The sequence below is a fragment of the Oryctolagus cuniculus genome, chromosome 17 (assembly GCF_051225735.1).
Source record: "Oryctolagus cuniculus isolate XC-2025 breed Fujian yellow rabbit chromosome 17, ASM5122573v1, whole genome shotgun sequence".
Classification (NCBI taxonomy): Eukaryota; Metazoa; Chordata; class Mammalia; order Lagomorpha; family Leporidae; genus Oryctolagus; species Oryctolagus cuniculus.
In genome coordinates, this window is record NC_142883.1 from 45,586,613 (window position 1) to 45,604,869 (window position 18,257).

Here is an 18,257-nt window from a genome sequence, read left to right on the forward strand (position 1 = left end):
CCTTGGGACAGAGCGCCTGGCGCACCCTGTGCAACTGCTGTGACCACCTACGAGGCGCTGAACGTGTGCGTGTTCACTGGTGTTATCCATGGCTCCAGACACAGCTCACTGCTAACGTGGCTGTATCTCGGGGATTCCTCACAGGCCAGCTTTCCAGGTGTGGCTAAAGGGAGTTTTCCAAACAAGCAAGCACGAAGCTGCCGCTCCCCTAAGTCTCGCGCCTGCGGCTGGCCGAGGGTTGCTCACGAGCAGCCAGAGGTTTAGCCCACAGCTGGGTCAGCTGCAGCTTTCCCTCCCATGAAAAGCTTTGAACCTGGAAACCTGAAGTCCGGGCGACTCAGAAAGGTCCACATAACTTACAGTCAGGCTGCGTGAACCTGGCTTGAGAATAAAAACCACATCGTGTTTCCACTGTGGCCTTCATCCAGCGGGCCGGCCTGGTCAGCCTTCCGGGAAAGAGCAAGCAGAGTGGAGACACCACCAGGGACCTGTAATGCTCAGGCTAAAGGGGAGTCCTCCCAAACCAGAGCCAAGGTGATTGCCACGTCCGCTCCTCCCAGGCAGGAAGCCGTGAGCTTCCCAGGGGCCCCACTGGAACTGCCTTTGCAGCCACACGGACAGGAGTCTTTAAAGGTACAGCCAATCCAGCCAAGTCTGTCCGGCCACAGAAGAGGTGGGGCGACACAAATGAATTATCCCTCAAACCTCAGTGTAGTGGCCTCCCCAAGCCTGCTACCAGTGCTGGCAAAACACAAAAGGACTGCTTTGACACCAGTGTATGTCCCTTCCCTATTCGGATAGCAGGTGCCATCACATCACAGAGGCATTGCACCTGCTGCACTCTCCCTGCTCAGCTATCACCCTGCTCCCACCAGGTTCACAAACTCACAGCCATTGTCAGCTACTTGGGTTTTTGCTCATCTACAAGTTAACTGCTCTAGAGGCTTGAGGAGTGCAAAGAGGGACAAGATATGGTCTCTGGCCTCAAAAGTCCAATCCCACGCATGGCTTGGGGTTGGCACGCTGTGGTCGGGCTCACTTGGGGATTTCGCTGGGGCTGGCAACCAAAGCTTGGGGCCTGGGTTAACTCCCTTCTGACCTCACACAGATGTGTGTGAGAGCCCAGGAGGGCCTGGAGCCGCCTCCCACTTCTTCCTGACGCGGCTCCAGCCCCTCTGCACTCTCTGGAGCAGAGGCTGCCTGCAGGAGTGAAGGCACAGTGGAGGCCCCCACGTGGGGGGCTAGGGGACATGGGGTGACCAAGGCAGCTCGGAGGATGCTGGGACCTGCGAGGTCAGGTTTGGGCGTGCTGTCGTCCCGTCTCACACCCCAGAAAGCCTCGGACACACTTTTGGCTCTCTGAAAGGCCCAGCGGCCACGCTCCCAGACTGTCAGCTAATCTGCACAGAAGGAAACCACGGCCCATCGGCCGCCCTCGCAGGAGGCTCCGCAGCCCGCCCTGGGCCCAGCGCGCGGTACTGACCGCCTCCGTTCTGGTAACATATGTAGGGGAAGCGCCACACGTTGCCCAGGTCCACGGCGTAACCGATGACCGAGAGGAGGAAGTCCACCTTCTTGCCCCAGGTCTCCCGCCCTCCTGGATGAGCCTCCGCCTCCAGCGTGGTCGTGGCTGCCAAGATAGCGTGGCCAGCGTCGTCTCCAGCACCAGGGCCGGGCACCCCCGAGTACCCATTGGACAGCTGGCCGGGCTCCGCCTTGTCGCCCGCCACGCCCTTCCGCAGCACCCCGCTGCCCCGGCAGTCCTCTCCGTCCTTGCAGGCTGAGCGCCCGGGCTGAGCGTTCAGGGGTGTGGTCTCCATGCTGCTGCTCAGTGAACGGTGCCGACGCCCATCTGCCGCCCCTCGCAGCTTCCTTTCGCCAGGACCCGGAGCTCTGCTGGAAAGGCACCCAGAGAAAGCAGAGTAAACGCAGGCCTTTTCCTTGCCTCTGGGCTTAGTTATCAGGATTACAAACGCACTTGTGAAATGTCAATAAAATATTTTCCTACCTGTGATGCAGGTGTCCAATCGCATTCAATTTGAAAAGGAAACAAAACAAAGCAGAGTAGACAGCAAATCACCAAGGTCTTGCACAGGCTGCAAGACCCCAGCATCCGCTTCCCCACGAGGGACCAGCAGCCCGGAACAAAGGAGGCAGCAGCCAGCTCCAAAGCCTCACCGAGCACTGGCCCTGTCCGGGCCGGGCTGGGAAGACGGCCCCAGGCGGCAGGAAGTGATCACTCCCCTACCTCGGCTCAGTACCCCAGGCTATTTTCTATAAACTACAGCCAGGGTTTTAAAAGGAAAAGGACAGAGGGCAGAGGTGACAGGGCCACCCTTGGTGAGGCACCCCAGCCCTGGGCGGTCTCCCGCTGCCTTCCGCCCATGTCAGGCACGCTCTGGGCAGACTGGAGGCCCTGTGCACTTGGCCCCTCTGCATCCCTGTTCTGTACCGCGAGTCCCACGGGGGCTTCCCCAGCTCACCATGTGTGCCCCGGCCTCTCCCCAGCAGCCAGCAGGCAGGGAGAGCCCAGAGAAGAGTCCCTGTGCGTGGTGTGGCCGGGGCCTCTGTCCCTGAGCGTCTTAGTGGGGAGCCCAGGGCCGCCGTGCTGTCATTTCCCCGCCACAGGCTGGGGAACAGGGTGCCGGCTCGCTCTCCTCACGACCACGGTAGGAGCCATCCAACACGGAGCAGAAACCTGAGCCCTTTTGGACTTTAAACCTAAGGACTGTTATAAATTTGTAGGCAGCCAAGACTCCCAGCCCACTTGGCTTCCTCTGGGCCTTGGCTTTCCCAAGTCCTGGAACAGTTTGGGAGTGATGCCACGTTCCTGCTTGGCTGGGTCACTTCCCACCCTGGAGCCGAGGGCCAGAGGTGGCCACGCCCCAGCCTACACATCCCGCAGGAGGGGCAGGGCGGGCTCAGGACAGGCGGCTGCTAAAAATAGCACTCCTTGCTCCTGGGGCTCACGCCTCTGACCCAGCTCTCCAGGCACACGAATGTGAAGACCAGCCCGTGCTGCGGAAACAGCACGCCAACAGCACGCCTAGCAGTAGTTTCAACACTGATGCCTCTGGATACACATGTTGGCCAGGCTTAGACCCGAACACCAGGGGACCTAAGTAATTAGAGTTTTGTGTTCTTTCAGTTCTGTTTTTCTATAAAGTCAAAAATAAAAATGTTAAAGGCATTGATTGTTGCCAATGATATCTACAAGAGACAGGACAGCTTTATGGTACAAGGGTGGGGGGGGGGGGACCCGGAGTTCTACCCTGTCCAGCTATGACCCCCATCCTGAGGGTGAATTTCTGAGATAAAAGCTCATCTGGTGCTGGGGGGGGGCTCTCCCTCCTCCCCTCTTCCCCAGGGACTGGGTGAGAGACGTAACCACGCACCGCCTCCTCCGCCCTAAGTGCCCATTCATCAGGCAGAGGACCTTTTTCTGAGAAGAAAGGAGTACATCAGTGTATTTAAATACACACTAAGTTAGGTCTCAGCCTGGTCTGCGGGCGGGCGCGCAGCCAAGAAGGCCCCTGGGCTCCTGCCCGTCCGCATCGGCCGCAAGTTCCCCGCAGTAAACACCGGAACTGGAAGAGCAGATGGCAGGGAGGGAGCCCGGACACGCGTGCGACCAGGGTCCCTGCCCGCACTCCTCCTCCCTGCCGCCACCCTGTTCCCCACAGGCACTTCTTGTCCTCCCGGTGGCCACCTTCCTTCCGGCCAGCCTGAGGGGCTCCAGGAGCAGCGCGGGCACTCCAGGAGGGGGCGCCACAACAGTGGCCTGCTCCCCCCTGCCCCTTCTCCCTTGGGGAATGCTGCAAGGGGGATGGGAAATGAGGTGGATTTTGGGGGGCAAGTGTGTCCTCAGCTGTTGGTTCCCCGAGACTTCCTGGCGACGGTGCCCGTGTGGAGCAGCTCCTGGAAGCACGCACGCCATTTGCTATTCTTGTTCCGAGCTATCACGAGGGTCTCGTTTCCTGAAATATCCCCAGGTATTTTTAGCTTAAAAAAAAATTTTTTTTTATCAAGAAGTCGAAACAGCCCAAGGCTAACACCACCTCTTAGGAGCATCCCTGGGGTAATTCCCGCCCCCAGGGGATAGCTCTCTGCTCGAAGCTCTGTTCTCTGGGGTTCATTTGTGCCCCCAGCCTGGCACGGGCCTGGGGGCCGAAGTCCCCTCCTGCACGCACTCATCTGCCACTCCCAGTCCCAAGCAAGCTCCTACCCCAGCCGTCCAGGGGCAGAGGCCGTGGGCCTGCGTGTTCCTGGCCGGCTGTGGAGTCGGGACTCCCTCCCCACTTTGCTCCACACAGAGCACATGGACAGGTTTTTTCTGCTGAGACCAGCAGATAATAATGGGCGAGAGCGAGCTGGCCCACAACTACAGAAGTGCGCGTTTGTAAGAAGGTTGGTTTCTGAGGATACTCTCTGGAAAGTTTTCTTTTTTAAAAGATATTTTCATCCTGCTGGGTAGAAAGACGACAAAGGAGGTCACTATTATAGCTGTGATCTCTTCCAGGCAGCCTTCGAGTTTCTCAATGGCCAGAAAACTTCCCAGAAGCCCTTGCACATCTGTACACATCCCTTGCACCTGGAATATGTGTTGCTGTCGCAGGCTGAGCAGGCGACCTGCTGTGTGTGGTGCCGGTTCAGCCGTGGGCCTGCAGCCTGACACCCCCGGGCTCCGCACACGAGGGGCAGCGTGGTGGTGCAGGTGACCACTGAGGGCGGCGGTTGGCCTTTTGGCAACACTTTGGCTCCGTCTTGCCCCTGGAGTGAGCTAATCCACTCCACTTCCCCTCTAGTTAAAAAAAGAAGTCTCTATTTCAGCATCCCCGATCCAATCTCCGTTGCTCTTTCTACAACTCTGTCTCTGTAGCTGAGGGGTCCGGCATGACGATGATTAGCGACAAGGCACCTGCCGCCGGAGATGCCAGGGCGCTCCCGCTCTGGGGGCCGCCTGGCGGCTGGTCCGGGCCGAAGCACTACGGGCGACGTTGTACTCTGCCTTCACTCATCAAGATCAAAGACAGTTCCTGCCTCAGAATACTCAATTTCATTTCCAGAACAAAAACAAAAACCAGTGTGAGTTCCAGGTTGTACGCGGAGATAAGATTAATTACAGGTCACAGAGCCAAGCGGCAATTTGTACTTGCACATGGAGTCTAAAGTTCCCAAGGCCCCGACCACAGAGCTCCGGAGCCACCTCGCCCAGCCCTGAGCGTGGCCCTGGGCCGCGACAAGCACTCACTCAGCCCAGGCTGCCTCTGAGAGCCCGTGGGAAAATGGAATCAAAAGATGCTTCCTTTGGTGGTAATTCCATTTTCCCAGAAACCTTCTGAAGGTGTGCCTACAAGGGACAAGACAGGCAGAGTCCTGTCTATGTGGAGCTCGTGGGACCAGGCCAGAGTCTGACAAAGACAACGGAAGCGCTAGAGGAAACAGTCCCGGAGGCGGCGGCTGCTCCGGTGGGCTCCCGCGGACCCTGGCCCTCTGCCGGCCTTCTCGTGACTCCAAGTCCAGACTTGCACTCGGGGCTTATTTGCTTTTGTAAATTTTTGCTTCTGAGCTGGGCCAGGCTGAAGCCAGGAGCCTGGCCCTGCATCCGGTTCTCCCACAAAGGTGGTAGGGACTCAAGACCTTGAGCCATCATCACCTGCTGCCTTCCTGGGTATACCAGAAGCCGGTTCTGAAGCAGAGCGGGGATTTGAACCCAGGCCCTTGGATATAGTCCACAGGCATCCCAAGCAGTATCTTCACCGCTGCACCAAACTGCCAGCCCTGCCCTCAGTTTTAAAACATCTGCCTTGTCCTGCTACTGCTCCGTTTGCCATGGGGCCCTGACTCTTCCTCGCAGGCTGCTGGCGCGAAACGTGTTGGCGTGTGGCTGTGTCCCCCCGTGCCGTGTCACGGGTCAGAAGCCACGGGGACTCCCACCCGTCAGCTGAAACTGACTTCAGGATCTAAATGAAGTGGGCAGAGACAGCATGCTCGTCCGGGGGACGTAGCGGGTACAATTCCACCATCACAGCCATCGCTTTATCCGAGGGAGTCCTCGCTGAGAGGCATGACGTAGGCTCAGCTCCTCAGGGCTGCGGGCAGCAGGGAAAGGAGACTCCACTTGAGCGTCGGCGGCCTGGGAGGCGACAGCCCTGGGCACCGCTCCCTGCACAGCACAGCATGGAGAGGATTGGCCGCCCGCGACGGCGCTGGGGTCACCGCAGAGGTTGGCCCCGTGTACTATTTATTTTGATTTCAATGAAAATAAACGGTTTTGGCTTAGATAGGCGCGTACGGCCATGTCTAGACTGAAACGCCTTCCTAGTCACCACTCCGCTGTTCCTGGATGTCTACACCCCACAGTTCTCCGCTGGAACCCGGGGCTGCCACCTGCTGGCTCTGTGACTTAAACTCTCTGAGGCTCCATTTCCTCCCGTGGGAGAGCACATCCTGGAAATTCCCACTCCACGGGGCTCGAGGTGAAAGTTTCCACCACTGTTTGCAGCTGGCATCCCTCATCAGAGTGCTGGTCCGAGTCCTGGCTGCTCCGCTTCCGATCCAGCTCCCTGCTCATGTGCCTGGGAGGGCAGCGGAGGGTGGCCCAAGTGCTTGGGCCCCTGCCTCCATGTGGGAGACCTGGATGGAGCTCCTGGCTGCTGGCTTCGACCTGGCCCAGCCCTGGCTGTTGCGGCCATCTGGGCAGTGAACCAGAGGACCTCTCTCTGTGGCTCTGCCTTTCAAATAAATCAATCTTTTAACAAATTCCCACTTCACGGGACAGGAGTTTGGGGTGTGCCCACATTCCACCTGGAGTGCCCGGCTTTGACTCCGAGCTCCAGCACCTGACCCCCACCTCCTGCTGATGCAGAGCTGGGGAGGTGGCGGGTGATAACTCAAGCACTTTAGGTTCCCCACCACGGGGGAGACCAGGGATGGGTTCCTGGCTTCTAGCGTTGGCCCTCAGCCGACAAGTTGCAGGTACCTGAGGAGTGAACTGGTGATGGAAACTCTGTCTCTTAAAAAAAAAAAAAACCAAAGGGGGCCAGCGCAGTGGGTTAACACCCTGGCCTGCAGTGCCAACATCCCATATGGGTGCCAATTCTAGTCCCGGCTGCTCCACTTCCAATGCAGCTCTCCACTGTGGCCTGGGAAAGCAGTGGAAGATGGCCCAGGTCCTTGGGCCCCTGCACCCGCGTGGGAGACCTGGAAGAGGCTCCTGGCTCCTGGCTTTGGATTGGCACAGCTCCGGCCATTATGGCCAATCAGGGAGTGACCCATCAGATGGAAGACCTCTCTCTCTCTCTCTGCCTCCTCTCTCTCTCTGTGTAATTCTGACTTTCAAATAAATAAATAAATCTTAAAAAAAAAAAAAAACAATAACAACAACAACAACAAAAACTAAAAGCCTACTTCCTAAAGCCTGCTGTGGGAATTAGATAAACGTATGACCAGTGCTTAACCCAGTATCTGCCGCGTGGAAACCTCAGAGACAGTGAGGCATCTGGCTGCCACCACCACCCCCTCACACTGTGGTCGGGAGACAGGCCCGAAGCGACCTGTGGCCCCCAGCTCTGACCTCGCGGGTTCACGCCCGTTCCTCTCCATCAGCCGCTTGGCGTCACTGGTACACAGCAGACTCGAGATTCTCACTCAGATCCCTGTGGGCCCCCCAGGAATCTGCCTTCTTAACAAGCTCCTGGTCACGCAGGGGTGAGTGGGCCACACGGCCTGTGCGGCCCCAGCTGTGCCTTCCCTCCTTCTCAGTCCCTGCACCCTCCAAGCCCTGGCTGGGGTTCCGGGCACCTTCTCCACGGAGAGTCCTCCCGCTACTCCACGATTACTCGTTGGTCATCATGCATCATTAATTGCCTTTCCACGCATGGCTGCTCTGTGTGCCTGCGGCAGCAGGGCCGTGACTCACAGAGCCCTGCTCTCACGCACCGCCAGCTGGCACCAGCTCTGCGTGGCTCTCAGCACCATCGCCTCTTCTGGGTTCCCTGGGTGGGGCCGGTGGTCTGCAGCCTGTGCTGCTGGCAGGCCTGAGCCCCAGGAAAGGCCCCGTCTTTCTCCCCAGGGGTTAAGTCCAATGGGGTCGGGGTTCCCTAAGGAGCAGGCCCTTCCTGTCTCATCTATCAGAAAGGTCTTCTGTGCAGCAGAAAGAGGGAGTCCCAACAGCAACTTTAATGGGAAAGACTGACACACATAGGGTTTAAGAGCCCAGGGCCGGCCTGGTGGTGCAGGGGGTTGGGCTGCAGCCTGGGACACTAGCCGCCCATATCAGAATGCCAGGTTCAAGTCCCGGCTGCTCCACTTCTGATCCAGCTCCCTGCTGATGCACCTGGGAAAGCAGCGGAAGATGGCTCAGGCACTTGGGTCCCTGCCACCCATGTGAGAGACCCAGATGGAGTTCCAGGCTTGCTGCGGCCCTCTGCGGAGTGAACCAGCAGAGAGAACGTCTGTCACCCTGCCTCACAAGTCAATCCATCAATCTTAAAAAAAAGAACACAGGACATGCTTTTGGATTTTGAAGCAAGCACCTGCAGCCGGGGCCATCAGCCAGCTGGGCTCCCCAGTGCTCGCTGTGAGCCGGGTGTGTGTGCGTGTGTGTGTGTGTGGACTAGAGTTATTACCCATCCCGAGTACTTGCTATAAACCACATCTAAAGCTGCAGAACCCAGCGTTGTGATGTTAACTACAGAAGTGGGGGGCAGCTCAGAAGCCATTCATGCATCTGAGCTTCCCAGCTCCCGAGGAGAGCTTACTGTGAACACAGGACAAGGAAGCAGACTCTTCCTAGGGCCCAGGGAGGCGGCTTTCAGGGCTTTTAGTAACAAACTCCACGTTCCGTTTAACCTAATTCCACAACTCCGAACAATTTGAAGTGAGCAAAACTGCTTCCACTCCGTTGCTGTAACATACAAGGGGGCTTTAAAAACTGCATGAAAAATGTATAATGAGGAAAAAAATTGCATGGATTGCAAAATTTCTTCTGGCATCAAATTATCTAATGTGGATTTTATTTTTTATTTTCATCTACTTGGAAAGTAGAATGACAGAGTAACAAAGAGATCTTCCATCCACTGGTTCACTCCCCAGATGCCTGCAATAGTTGGGGCTGGACCAAGCCGAAGCCAAGAGCATGGAACTCCACCCCGGTCTCCACACGGATGGCAGGAGCCCCAACATTTCAGCCGTCAGCCACTGCCACCCCGGTTGCACGAGCAAAGGATAGGAAGTGGAGCAGCCGAGACTTGAACTGGAGCCCATGTGGGATGCCGGCACTGTAGGCAGAGGCTTAACCTACTACGCCACAGCGCTGGCCCCCTCCTTCTTAATAGGAATATTGTAAGTCTGCTTTTAGATGGAATAGACACGAAGAGACCCACACAGGAACCAAAAGAGGCAGAGGAAGGGAGGGGGGAGGGGGAAGAGCAGCCTCAGGCAGAGGCAGAAAGGAAACAAAGTGGATAGGCCTGCGACAGCTAGAGCAAGCAAAGAGAGAGGAGAGGACAAAGGGGGCAGAGTTAAAAATGAAAGGTGAGGGCCGGCACTGTGGCGTGGCGGATAAAGCCACGGCCTGTGATGCCGGCATCCCATACAGGTACAGGTTCAAGATCTGGCTGCTGCACTAACGATCCAGCTCTCTGCTGTGGCCTGGGAAAGCAGTAGAAGATGGCCCAAGTGCTTGGGCCCCTGCACCCGTGTGGGAGATCTGGACGAAGCTCCTGGCTCCTGGCCCAGCCCTAGCTGTTGTGGCCATTTGGGAAGTGAACTAGCAGATGGAAGATCTCTTTGTCTCTCTTTCTCCACCCCCCCCCCCATCTCTCTATAGCTCTGCCTTTCAAATAAATCAATAAATCACACAGGACGAATGGTAAAGAGAAGGAAGGCGGGCACTGGGCCTGCGGCTGTGGGCAGGGTGAGGAGGGCGAGACGGCGGGGAAGCTGCTGGAAGCGGCAAGGCAGCCAGTGGTGGGTGGCCTGAAGACGCTCGTGCTCTCGGCCAGGCTGGGGAGCCTTTTTCCCACCCAGGGCTATTTGGGTGTTACCAACAGCACGCACAGGCCACACACAGTGATCAGCTTCAAAACCGGCCTGCTGTAGATGGGTTGAATTTGCATCCCACTTATGGGTGCCTCGGGTGGGGCCAGCCCAAATGGCTCCAGGGGCCTTAGACTTCCTGCAGGCCAGATGTTCCCCACGCCGCCCTGGGTCACCAAGTCCTGGGGAGATGGAAAGCCAGGCCTGGGAGAGCAGCTCTTCGCAGACCGCACAGGCCCAGGGCTCACGGCTGCGCTCGGATGAGTCACGGGGCACTTTCTGGAATCTCAGAGTTTACAGTGTCAAAGGTGACCCCAGGGCGTGTGCTTGGCACACCAGTCAAGATGCTGCTGGGGTGCTGGCGTCCCAGTTCCAGCCACTCCACTTCCAACCCAACTTCCTGCTAAGGAGTCTGGGAAGGCAGCCAAGGATGGCCCAAGTGCTTGCACCCCTGCCACCCACATGGGAGACCTGGACGGAGCTCCAGGCTCCTGCCTTCAGCTTGGCCCAGCCCTGGCTGTTGCAGCCATTTGGGGAATGAGCCAACTGATAGAAAGCCTCTGTCTCTCCCTGTCACTCTACCTTTCAAAATATTAAAGTAAAAAATTTTTACAAGAGGCCATTTGGGACCCTCACATCCCATACTGGTGTCTGGGTTCAAGTCCCAGATCCACCTCTGACTCCAGCTTCCTGCTAACGTGTCCCGAGGGGCAACAGGCAGTGGCTCAAGTGCTTGGCCCTGGCAACCCAGCGGACTGAGTCCGTGGCTCCCGGCTTTAGCCTCACCTATCCCTGGATGTTGTGGGCATTTGGGGAGCGAATAGACAGATAAAAGATATCTCTGTTTGTCTGTCCTCCTTTAAAAAAAAACAAAACAAACATGAACTAAAAAGGCAACTCTGAGGCAGTAGGGTTGATTTGAACAGAGTTATGTATCAGACAGCAGCATTGTTTCAATGTAAAGTTTCCCCAGTGGGATAATGGGGTTGTGGTCTGTAGGGCAAAGTCCTTCTTCCTGGGGAAAACCTAAGGAAGTGTTTAGGGGTGCACTATCTGGCTGTTTGCAAAGATTGCACAGAAAAGTTACACACAGATACATAAGCTTATCACTGCATTAATGTACATGTGTGGTACATGGTGTGCCCAGCTATGGAGGAGAGATCTTCAAAAGGCTCAGGGGAATGAGCATTAGGGAAAAAAACTACGCAAGGATTTCAAAAAATGTTTGCACCAAAATAAATTTCTCTTTTAATTTCATTGTCCATGAACTTTCTGAAGCACCCTAAATGAAACGCAAAGAAAAGCTATTTTGGCGTCAAGAATGTTGAAGTCCATGTGCATCCACATACAGAAGCTAGACAGGTATAGAGACAGCATCTTGGGCACAAATGGAACAAAACCTTAACAACCGCTGAAACCTAACTGCATCTCTGACGTTCCATCCAAGTTTTTCAAAAGCGAAAACTGGAGGAAGAACGAACTCCCAGCCCTTGGATGGGTGCGGGGAGACCTCCGGACGGTCAGCTCAGCCTCCCCGGGGAGAGCGCCCAGAATAGCTTATCTCGCCGTCCCCTCCGGTCCCTTCCCAGCCACCTTCCTCTGAGCTAAGCGACAGGGCCAGCTGATGCGACTGGTGTTTTGAGGACAACACACTTAGCAGGGATAAAGCAAATGACCCAAGTGCAAGACTCAAATTGCAGGCCCGCTGTGGCCTGGGGGGAGTAGGGGGCGTGGGCAAGCCCCGCCAAGCCAGGGAGCTGGGCAGAGCGCCTCCCAGGCCCTGTGGCTCTCCCGCTCCCTAATCCTAGGTCCCTTGGTTAACTCCAGTTCGGAGGGACAGTATTGCCTTAGAGGGGAAAAAAATCACTTCATTTTCTTCAGCAGCTCAGCGACAAAGGTCAGAAACACTTTGTCCCTTGAATCTGCCCAGAAAGACCACACGAGAACACAGGAACCACTGACTTGTGCCTCCTGCAGGTGCCGCAGCCTGGGACTCTATTCTCCCAGAGCACACGACACAACCCGTCTCACTTCTACCCTCCCTGCCGCGAACGATGGCGTTTAGAACCGGACCAGGGAGATCTCCGGTTGCCCTCTGTTGCTCCTCAGTGCCTGGGGCCGGGGCCGTCACCTCCACGTCTCTGGGCCTCCGGCCAGGAACACGTGCCCTGGGCCTGGGTTGGGTGGGAGCTAGGGGGCGGCAGTGAGGTTCTGGGGGGCCCGAGGAAGGAGCAAACGCTGCAGCTGCCAGTGGCCTCCCCAGACCTTCCGTCTACTCGTGTCCCCTTGTTGCACACAGGGCCGGGGCAACGCTTGCTCCGTGTAAAAGCACGGTGTGCACAGTCACTACCCAGGGGCGCATCTTCACAGCACCAAGGCTGCCAGAGGCCCGGCTGCCGCAAGCGCTGTTCCTCACAGGAGCCCGACGGCGACAGCTCAGCACTGTCCACAAGTAAGCGGGCTGCACTGGTCCTGGTCTCGTGCTTGCCCTAGAAAAGCAACTCACCCCCGTGCTTAGGAGAAACCATTTATGCCAGGTTTCTTTGAAAGGCTCCTCCCATCTATTGTTACCTCCTACAGAGAGGAGAGTTTTCAAAAATTCCTGATAGTGACAGCTAAGCCCTGCTCAGGAGAGCAGGTTGAGCCCTGTCCCTTGCCAGGGGCATGCAGACAGGCAGCTGGGCTGCTGCTGGAAGCCACACCCATGCCCGTTCTGTGAACACCGAAGTCTCAGGGCCTTGCAACCCGCTGCCAACAGCTCAGTGCACTGCGTGGAGGCCATTCCCACCAGCACACGCCCCGGGCACCTTGTAAAGGCATGGGCCCGTGCTGGCTGGGCACGGGGGAGGCACAGGATGCAACTCGCTGCCGTCTGGCTCAGTGTTAAAGCGGCAAGACCCTGATTCGCTGGCCACATCTGGGAGGAGGGCCCAGCTGCCAGGCACAGGGCACCATCGTTTCAACTCGTGTTTTCTCAACACAGAGCTTAGAATGGTGGCTGCAGACCACAAGGCTGGGGGCTTGGCTGTCATATCTGACAGGTCCTCCTGGCCAGGGACTGTGAGGCCCCCTGGGGGGTGATGTGTCACTGGGCATACCCAAGGTCTGAGTTACCTTTTCTACACCAGCAAAAAGTGATGTCATTTTCGCCCTTGGCCATGGAGCCGTCTATGGGGGAAGAGTCAAGTCATGACCATATCCTGTTGATTCATTCAACCCAAGTAAAATTAACCTCCTTCAGACAGCCCTGCCTCTGCGTTCTCTCCAAGGACACCAGTGGAGGAGCGGAGAGAACGGCCACACCCTGGCTTGCTACGGGGATCACCTGCCTGTTCCCGGGGGGTGGGGGGGACACCGGGGTGCCTGGCCAGCCCCTCAACCCCGCCCACCTGCATCGCCACCCCACAGGCACATGCCCTGTGCCAGAGCCTTCCTCAGGATGCTCAGATGATTCCAGAATCCATCAGAGGACTCTCAGAGACCGTGCCAATTCCGTGAAAACACCCCCACCCCAGCCTAGGTATTTCTTCAACAGGAGACAGGAGTGAGCTTGAGACACCAGGCTGCATGTCTCCCACAGCTGACCAGCGCGGTGACAGGGACTCTGGTTAGCTGTGAGGCGGTCCCAATCTGTCTATTCAGGTTCAGTGAAGAGTGCCACGCCCACAAGGCTTGCCCAGTTCGCACAAGCCACAAAGGACCAGCCTTTCAGCGGGGCCCACAGTCGTGCCCACCCCACCCTGCACCTCACAGCTCGGCCACTGGACAAAGAGCGCAGGCAGCGGGGCCCTCGCTCCTCAAAACCCAAACGCGGATGCGGCCAGCCGAAGGTAGCTCTCCTGAGTTCCGCTAGGCACGAATCCCAGCGCTGCCTTCTTAGGCATTTTTCCTGGGTGACTGAAGGCAAAACACATTAAATATTTGATCTCGTCTTACTATGATGAGAGCTAGCAGGTTCATAAATAATCCATTGACCTGGTTCATTTCTCTGGACAAAATTGATCAAAAATACACATACACACAAACCCTTTGCAGTCTGACCCTGACACTCCACTCCCCAGTGCTTCAAAACTCCCACTGGAAAGAGAACTACTCAAGATTCACAAGCCCCGGCGCCAAAGGAGATGCGCTCCCAGAGCAGGGGAGAGCGTGCGTTCCCCAGTGCCCGCCCCTTGCGCCGGCCCAGCAGGTGTCTGCGCGCGCCTCGCCCCCCAAGCGAGCCTCAGGGAGTCAGGAACAGACGATCCTGGGGACAGCAGCTCGCCCCGCAGCGCCTCTGCCTGGAGCCACCCGCAAGCGATGGCAGCCAAGACCCAGCCCAAAACACGCGCCGCAACTAAAGTAACTTTTCGCACTCGGAGACATCGGACGGCCCCTGCGCGCCCCAAGACAAGCCCTCCCGGTCCCCGCCAGACCCCGGCCTCTCCTCGCGTCCCTCTTCCCAGTGCCCGGCACCTGCTCTCGCGGGGAGTGGAGGGTGCGGGCGGCGCGCTCCGGAGCCGGGCGCCGGCTGGGCGAGGCTGCGCGGCGCCGACGGCCGCCCTCGGGGCCCGCGAGAAGTTGGGCGGGAGGCGGAGAGCAGAGCGGACCCACCTGCGGGAGGGCGTGTGGAGGCCGGTCCCGCGCGCCGGGAGCCCTCGAGGCACCCGGGCGGCCGCCGCCTGTGCCGAGCTGCGCCCGCGCCGCCCTATTTATTTGTACTCGCGGCCCCTCACATGGTCTGATCGCCCGATAGCCGCCGCCGCGCTGCGGGTCACGTGCGGGCCGAGAAACTTGAGTTCCAGCGGCACCGCCGCGCGCCGCGCCCGGAGTGTGGGGCGGGGGCTGGCGCGCCCGGCCCGGCCCAGCGCTGGCGCGGGAGGGACCCCGCACTCGCATACACAGCCGCACGCCTGCACACTCAATTGCTCTGCCCTCCCCACCCGCACCCCCGGGCGCACATCCGCACATACCACAGTCCCGAACGCGCAGCTCACGCTCACCGCTCACACACTCCCAGTCACACACGCACACTTGTCCACAAATCAGTCCCACACCCACAACTCATGCACACTGGCTCACAGCCGCACACAGCCGCACCGCCACGGGGAGCTCCGTGGGTTCCCACGCCAGGCGCCCCCACCGTCGTGGGACTTCGCTTCCCCACCATCCACACCTGCCCGGCTTTCCTCCGGGCACCGACGGCGCCGGGCTCTCCTGCGTGTTGTGCGCCTCGGCCGCTGGGGAGACTCGGCCCGAGCGAACCCGCGGGACTGGAGGACCCCCTTCTCCCCCGCTCGGAGCGCGCCGTGCCGCCGTCGCCCCGCAGAAGCCTGCTGTTTCGGACCAGGCAAACGTGGCTGTCCTAATTTCTAAAACTTAGTTTTAAAAATGAATTCACTGTGACCTCGTCTTTTCACTAAAGTTACACTGAAACCTTCCAAAGGGCAGGTGCACCCCTCGTTTTGCACTGTCCTGGGGCAGAGACCAGCGGACTAGGGGGTCACCGACCTACCTCTGCGGGTGGGCGGCCAGGGGCGGGGGCAACATGGAAGACGTGGAGGAGACAGCACCGGGAGACTGCGGCTCCAGGGCAGCTGCAGCCCTTTTGTACGTGAAGGAGCGGGTCCCAGAGAGCCGAGCAGGCCCACGAGGGGCGGAGGTGAACTCGGGCGCGCAGGTGTGGCAGGTGAGGGCGGCCGCCCGGGGAGGCAGCATGTGGGGCTTGGGTGCCCCCTCGAGGCCACAGCGGAGACTGCAGGCGGGCGGGCGCGCTCCGCGGAGGGCCGGCTGGCTTCCGAGGGAGGGCCCGGGCCGACAATCCTGGGCGAGCTCGGGCGCCCAGCGTCCCGGCCCGGGGCCCTGGAGCCACGGCCCGCTTGGGGCGTCCCCTCCTTTCAGATCCGCGCGCTTGGACGCTGCATCCCTCCTCCCTCCTGCGTGATGGCGCAAGAGCTGTGTAGACTGTGGGCCGCCCGAGGAGAGACGCGGGCTCCAGGAGGGGAGCCCTGGGGACGGAGGCTGCAGGGGCAGTGGGGGTAGCTTCAGCCCCTGCCCCTGCCCAGGCTGCCGTTCACGCCGCCCCGTGCGGCTCTTCAGCGTCCTTCACGAACTTTCTAGCCTCTGACGTGCAGTCCTGCCCGGCCTCGCAGCCCCTCCTCCTACCGCCCCGTTTGTGCGGGTGTTCGATCGCTGGACATCCCACGGACCTGGGTTAAATCCGGCCTAGAAATAGCGGGGCTCGGGCCTGCTGTGCACGGTTCCCTTAGGGAGTAAGGAGCACATTTAAATGCTGACCTACGCCGCCCTACCCCCGCCCCCTCCAGCCTTGGACGAAGCTGTGTGACTCCAGGCCTGGACTGCAGATGCCCCCCTCCCCGCCGTCTGTCGGTCTGTCCGCCCCACCACTACCCTGTTTACACCCGAGGGAACACAGAGGCCCACCTCTTCTTGTGGGCTTCCTCTCAGGTCCAGGGAAAGACCCCCGGTTTTCCCTGTCGCTCCCCTCACTTGCTTTTCCTGGGACCTGGCGTGGCCACGGCGTTCAGGTTCCCGTCCCGCAGCCGCCCACTCATCCGGCAAGGAGGGAAATCCAGGGAGGGCCCTGGGTGGGTGTAGGGGTGACTCTGCTGTGGGTGTGGTGGCGGAGGGGAGGTGCAGCCACCACCACCCCCCCCCCCAAGCACGTGGAAGTGGTGGATATTGTCCTGGGGGATGCTTCTCCCCACTCCTTGGCGAATATGTCCCCCGCTCCCACCTGCTTCCCTCCCTCACCCCTCCTCGGTCTCTCTCAGGTCCTGTGTTGGCAGTCTCATCACCGACCCCCGCAGGGCCGGCCCCCAAGCCCTAGCGCTCGGGCAGTGGTTGGGCAGAGGCTTGTGCCCCAACAGCAGCTCATGCTGGGCGGGGGTACCTACGCACTCCGTTCTCAGCGCAGCCCCCGCTGCTTCCCCACGCGTGCCAGGACACCCGTAGCACCTGTGTGAAGTCATGGGGCACTCGTTGGAGGGGGGTGGGTACAGGTCTGGGTGCTGCCCTCCCTGAGCGCAAGGCTCTGCAGACTCCACGGGCAGCTTTTCTCCAAGAGGGGAGGCGGGGAGGCCCAGCCTGCAGGATGCCAACAGTGGGAGGGCTCAGCCGCGTGGCTCACCCTGCCCAGGCTCTGTCTACCATCGCTGAAGGAGCAGTAACTTTCTAACTTCTCATTTGGGAGAGAGAGAGAGAGAGAGAGAGAGAGAGAGAGAGAGAGAGAGAGAGAGAGAGAGAAAGAGATCTTCCATCCCATGGTTCACTCCCCAAACGCCCACAACAGCCAGGGCTGGGTCAGGTGGAAGCCGCACACTGAGAGGCAGGAGCATCCAAGGACCTGAGGACTTGGGCCATCACTGGCTGCCTCCCAGGTGCGTTAGCAGGGAGCTGGAGTGGAAGTGGAGCAGCCAGGACTCAAACAGCACTAGGCTATGGGCTGCCAACATCCCAGCTGTGGGTCAACATCACACACACATACACACACACACACACACACACACACACACATACTTCCTTCCTGCGGGAGTCTCCCTCACTAACCACCCCTAGGCGGGGCCCTTCTGGAGGGCAGCCTTTTCACCACCCAACCTGGCAGAGAAGTTGAGGACTGGAGAAGCCCTGACCCCCCAGACACCGCCCACACCCTTCCCCATGCACTTAGAGCCCTATGAATGCTGTTGTCCTCCTCCCGGCTCTGGCTCCCAAGGGACAGGGCTGCCTCTCTCTGCTATGTCAGCACACAGAAGGCTCCGGAACACATAGACTGGCAATGACTGATGGGAGAAGCCTCTCACTGGCAACAGCCATTGTCTTATCAAAACACAGCAAAGTAAACCAGGGCCCCAGAGACAGGAAAGTGAGTTGGAGTCGCACACAGTAGCCAAGGGTAAGGTGGCCTCATACAGGCCGACTGAGGGAGATGGCAAGATTTATTGTTGCAGTGGATCGGGGTGCAGGGCAGGTGCCACTGTGAGGTGCAAGGGTGGAGCCTGGGTGCTGCTGTGTGCACGGCTGTCTCTGCGGGTGCATGAAGCAGGGGTGGGGGGACGGGGAGCAGCAGGTGGGAAGGAAGGAAGCCCCTCCCCACTCCTTCTGTATTTGTCCTGTGAAGGCCAGACACCTGCAGAAGTTTTCCAGAAAACAACCTTTGAAATTATAAAAGTGATGGCCGGCGCCACGGCTCACTAGGCTAATCCTCCGCCTTGCGG

General features: G+C 58.9%; 1 protein-coding gene across 10 annotated transcripts in view; it reads right to left on the reverse strand.

The window, feature by feature from the left end:
- The window catches only part of SLC6A4 (solute carrier family 6 member 4), a 41,579-nt gene extending 25,867 nt beyond the window's left edge, over positions 1 to 15,712 (reverse strand). Inside the window, exons 1-2 of one of the 10 annotated variants that reach the window (XM_008270955.5) lie at positions 15,536 to 15,709; positions 1,484 to 1,896 (exon numbers count right to left, since the gene is read on the reverse strand). In XM_008270955.5, coding sequence (XP_008269177.3) covers positions 1,484 to 1,896; positions 15,536 to 15,570 — 448 coding nt within the window. In that variant the 5' untranslated portion in view covers positions 15,571 to 15,709. Of the gene's footprint in view, positions 1 to 1,483; positions 1,897 to 2,483; positions 2,839 to 14,496; positions 14,604 to 14,634; positions 14,774 to 15,535 lie in introns of those variants that run through there. The other 9 variants (XM_017349146.4, XM_089317539.1, XM_089317538.1 and 6 more) reach the window with 9 other exon arrangements.
- Positions 15,713 to 18,257: the final 2,545 nt, after the last annotated feature.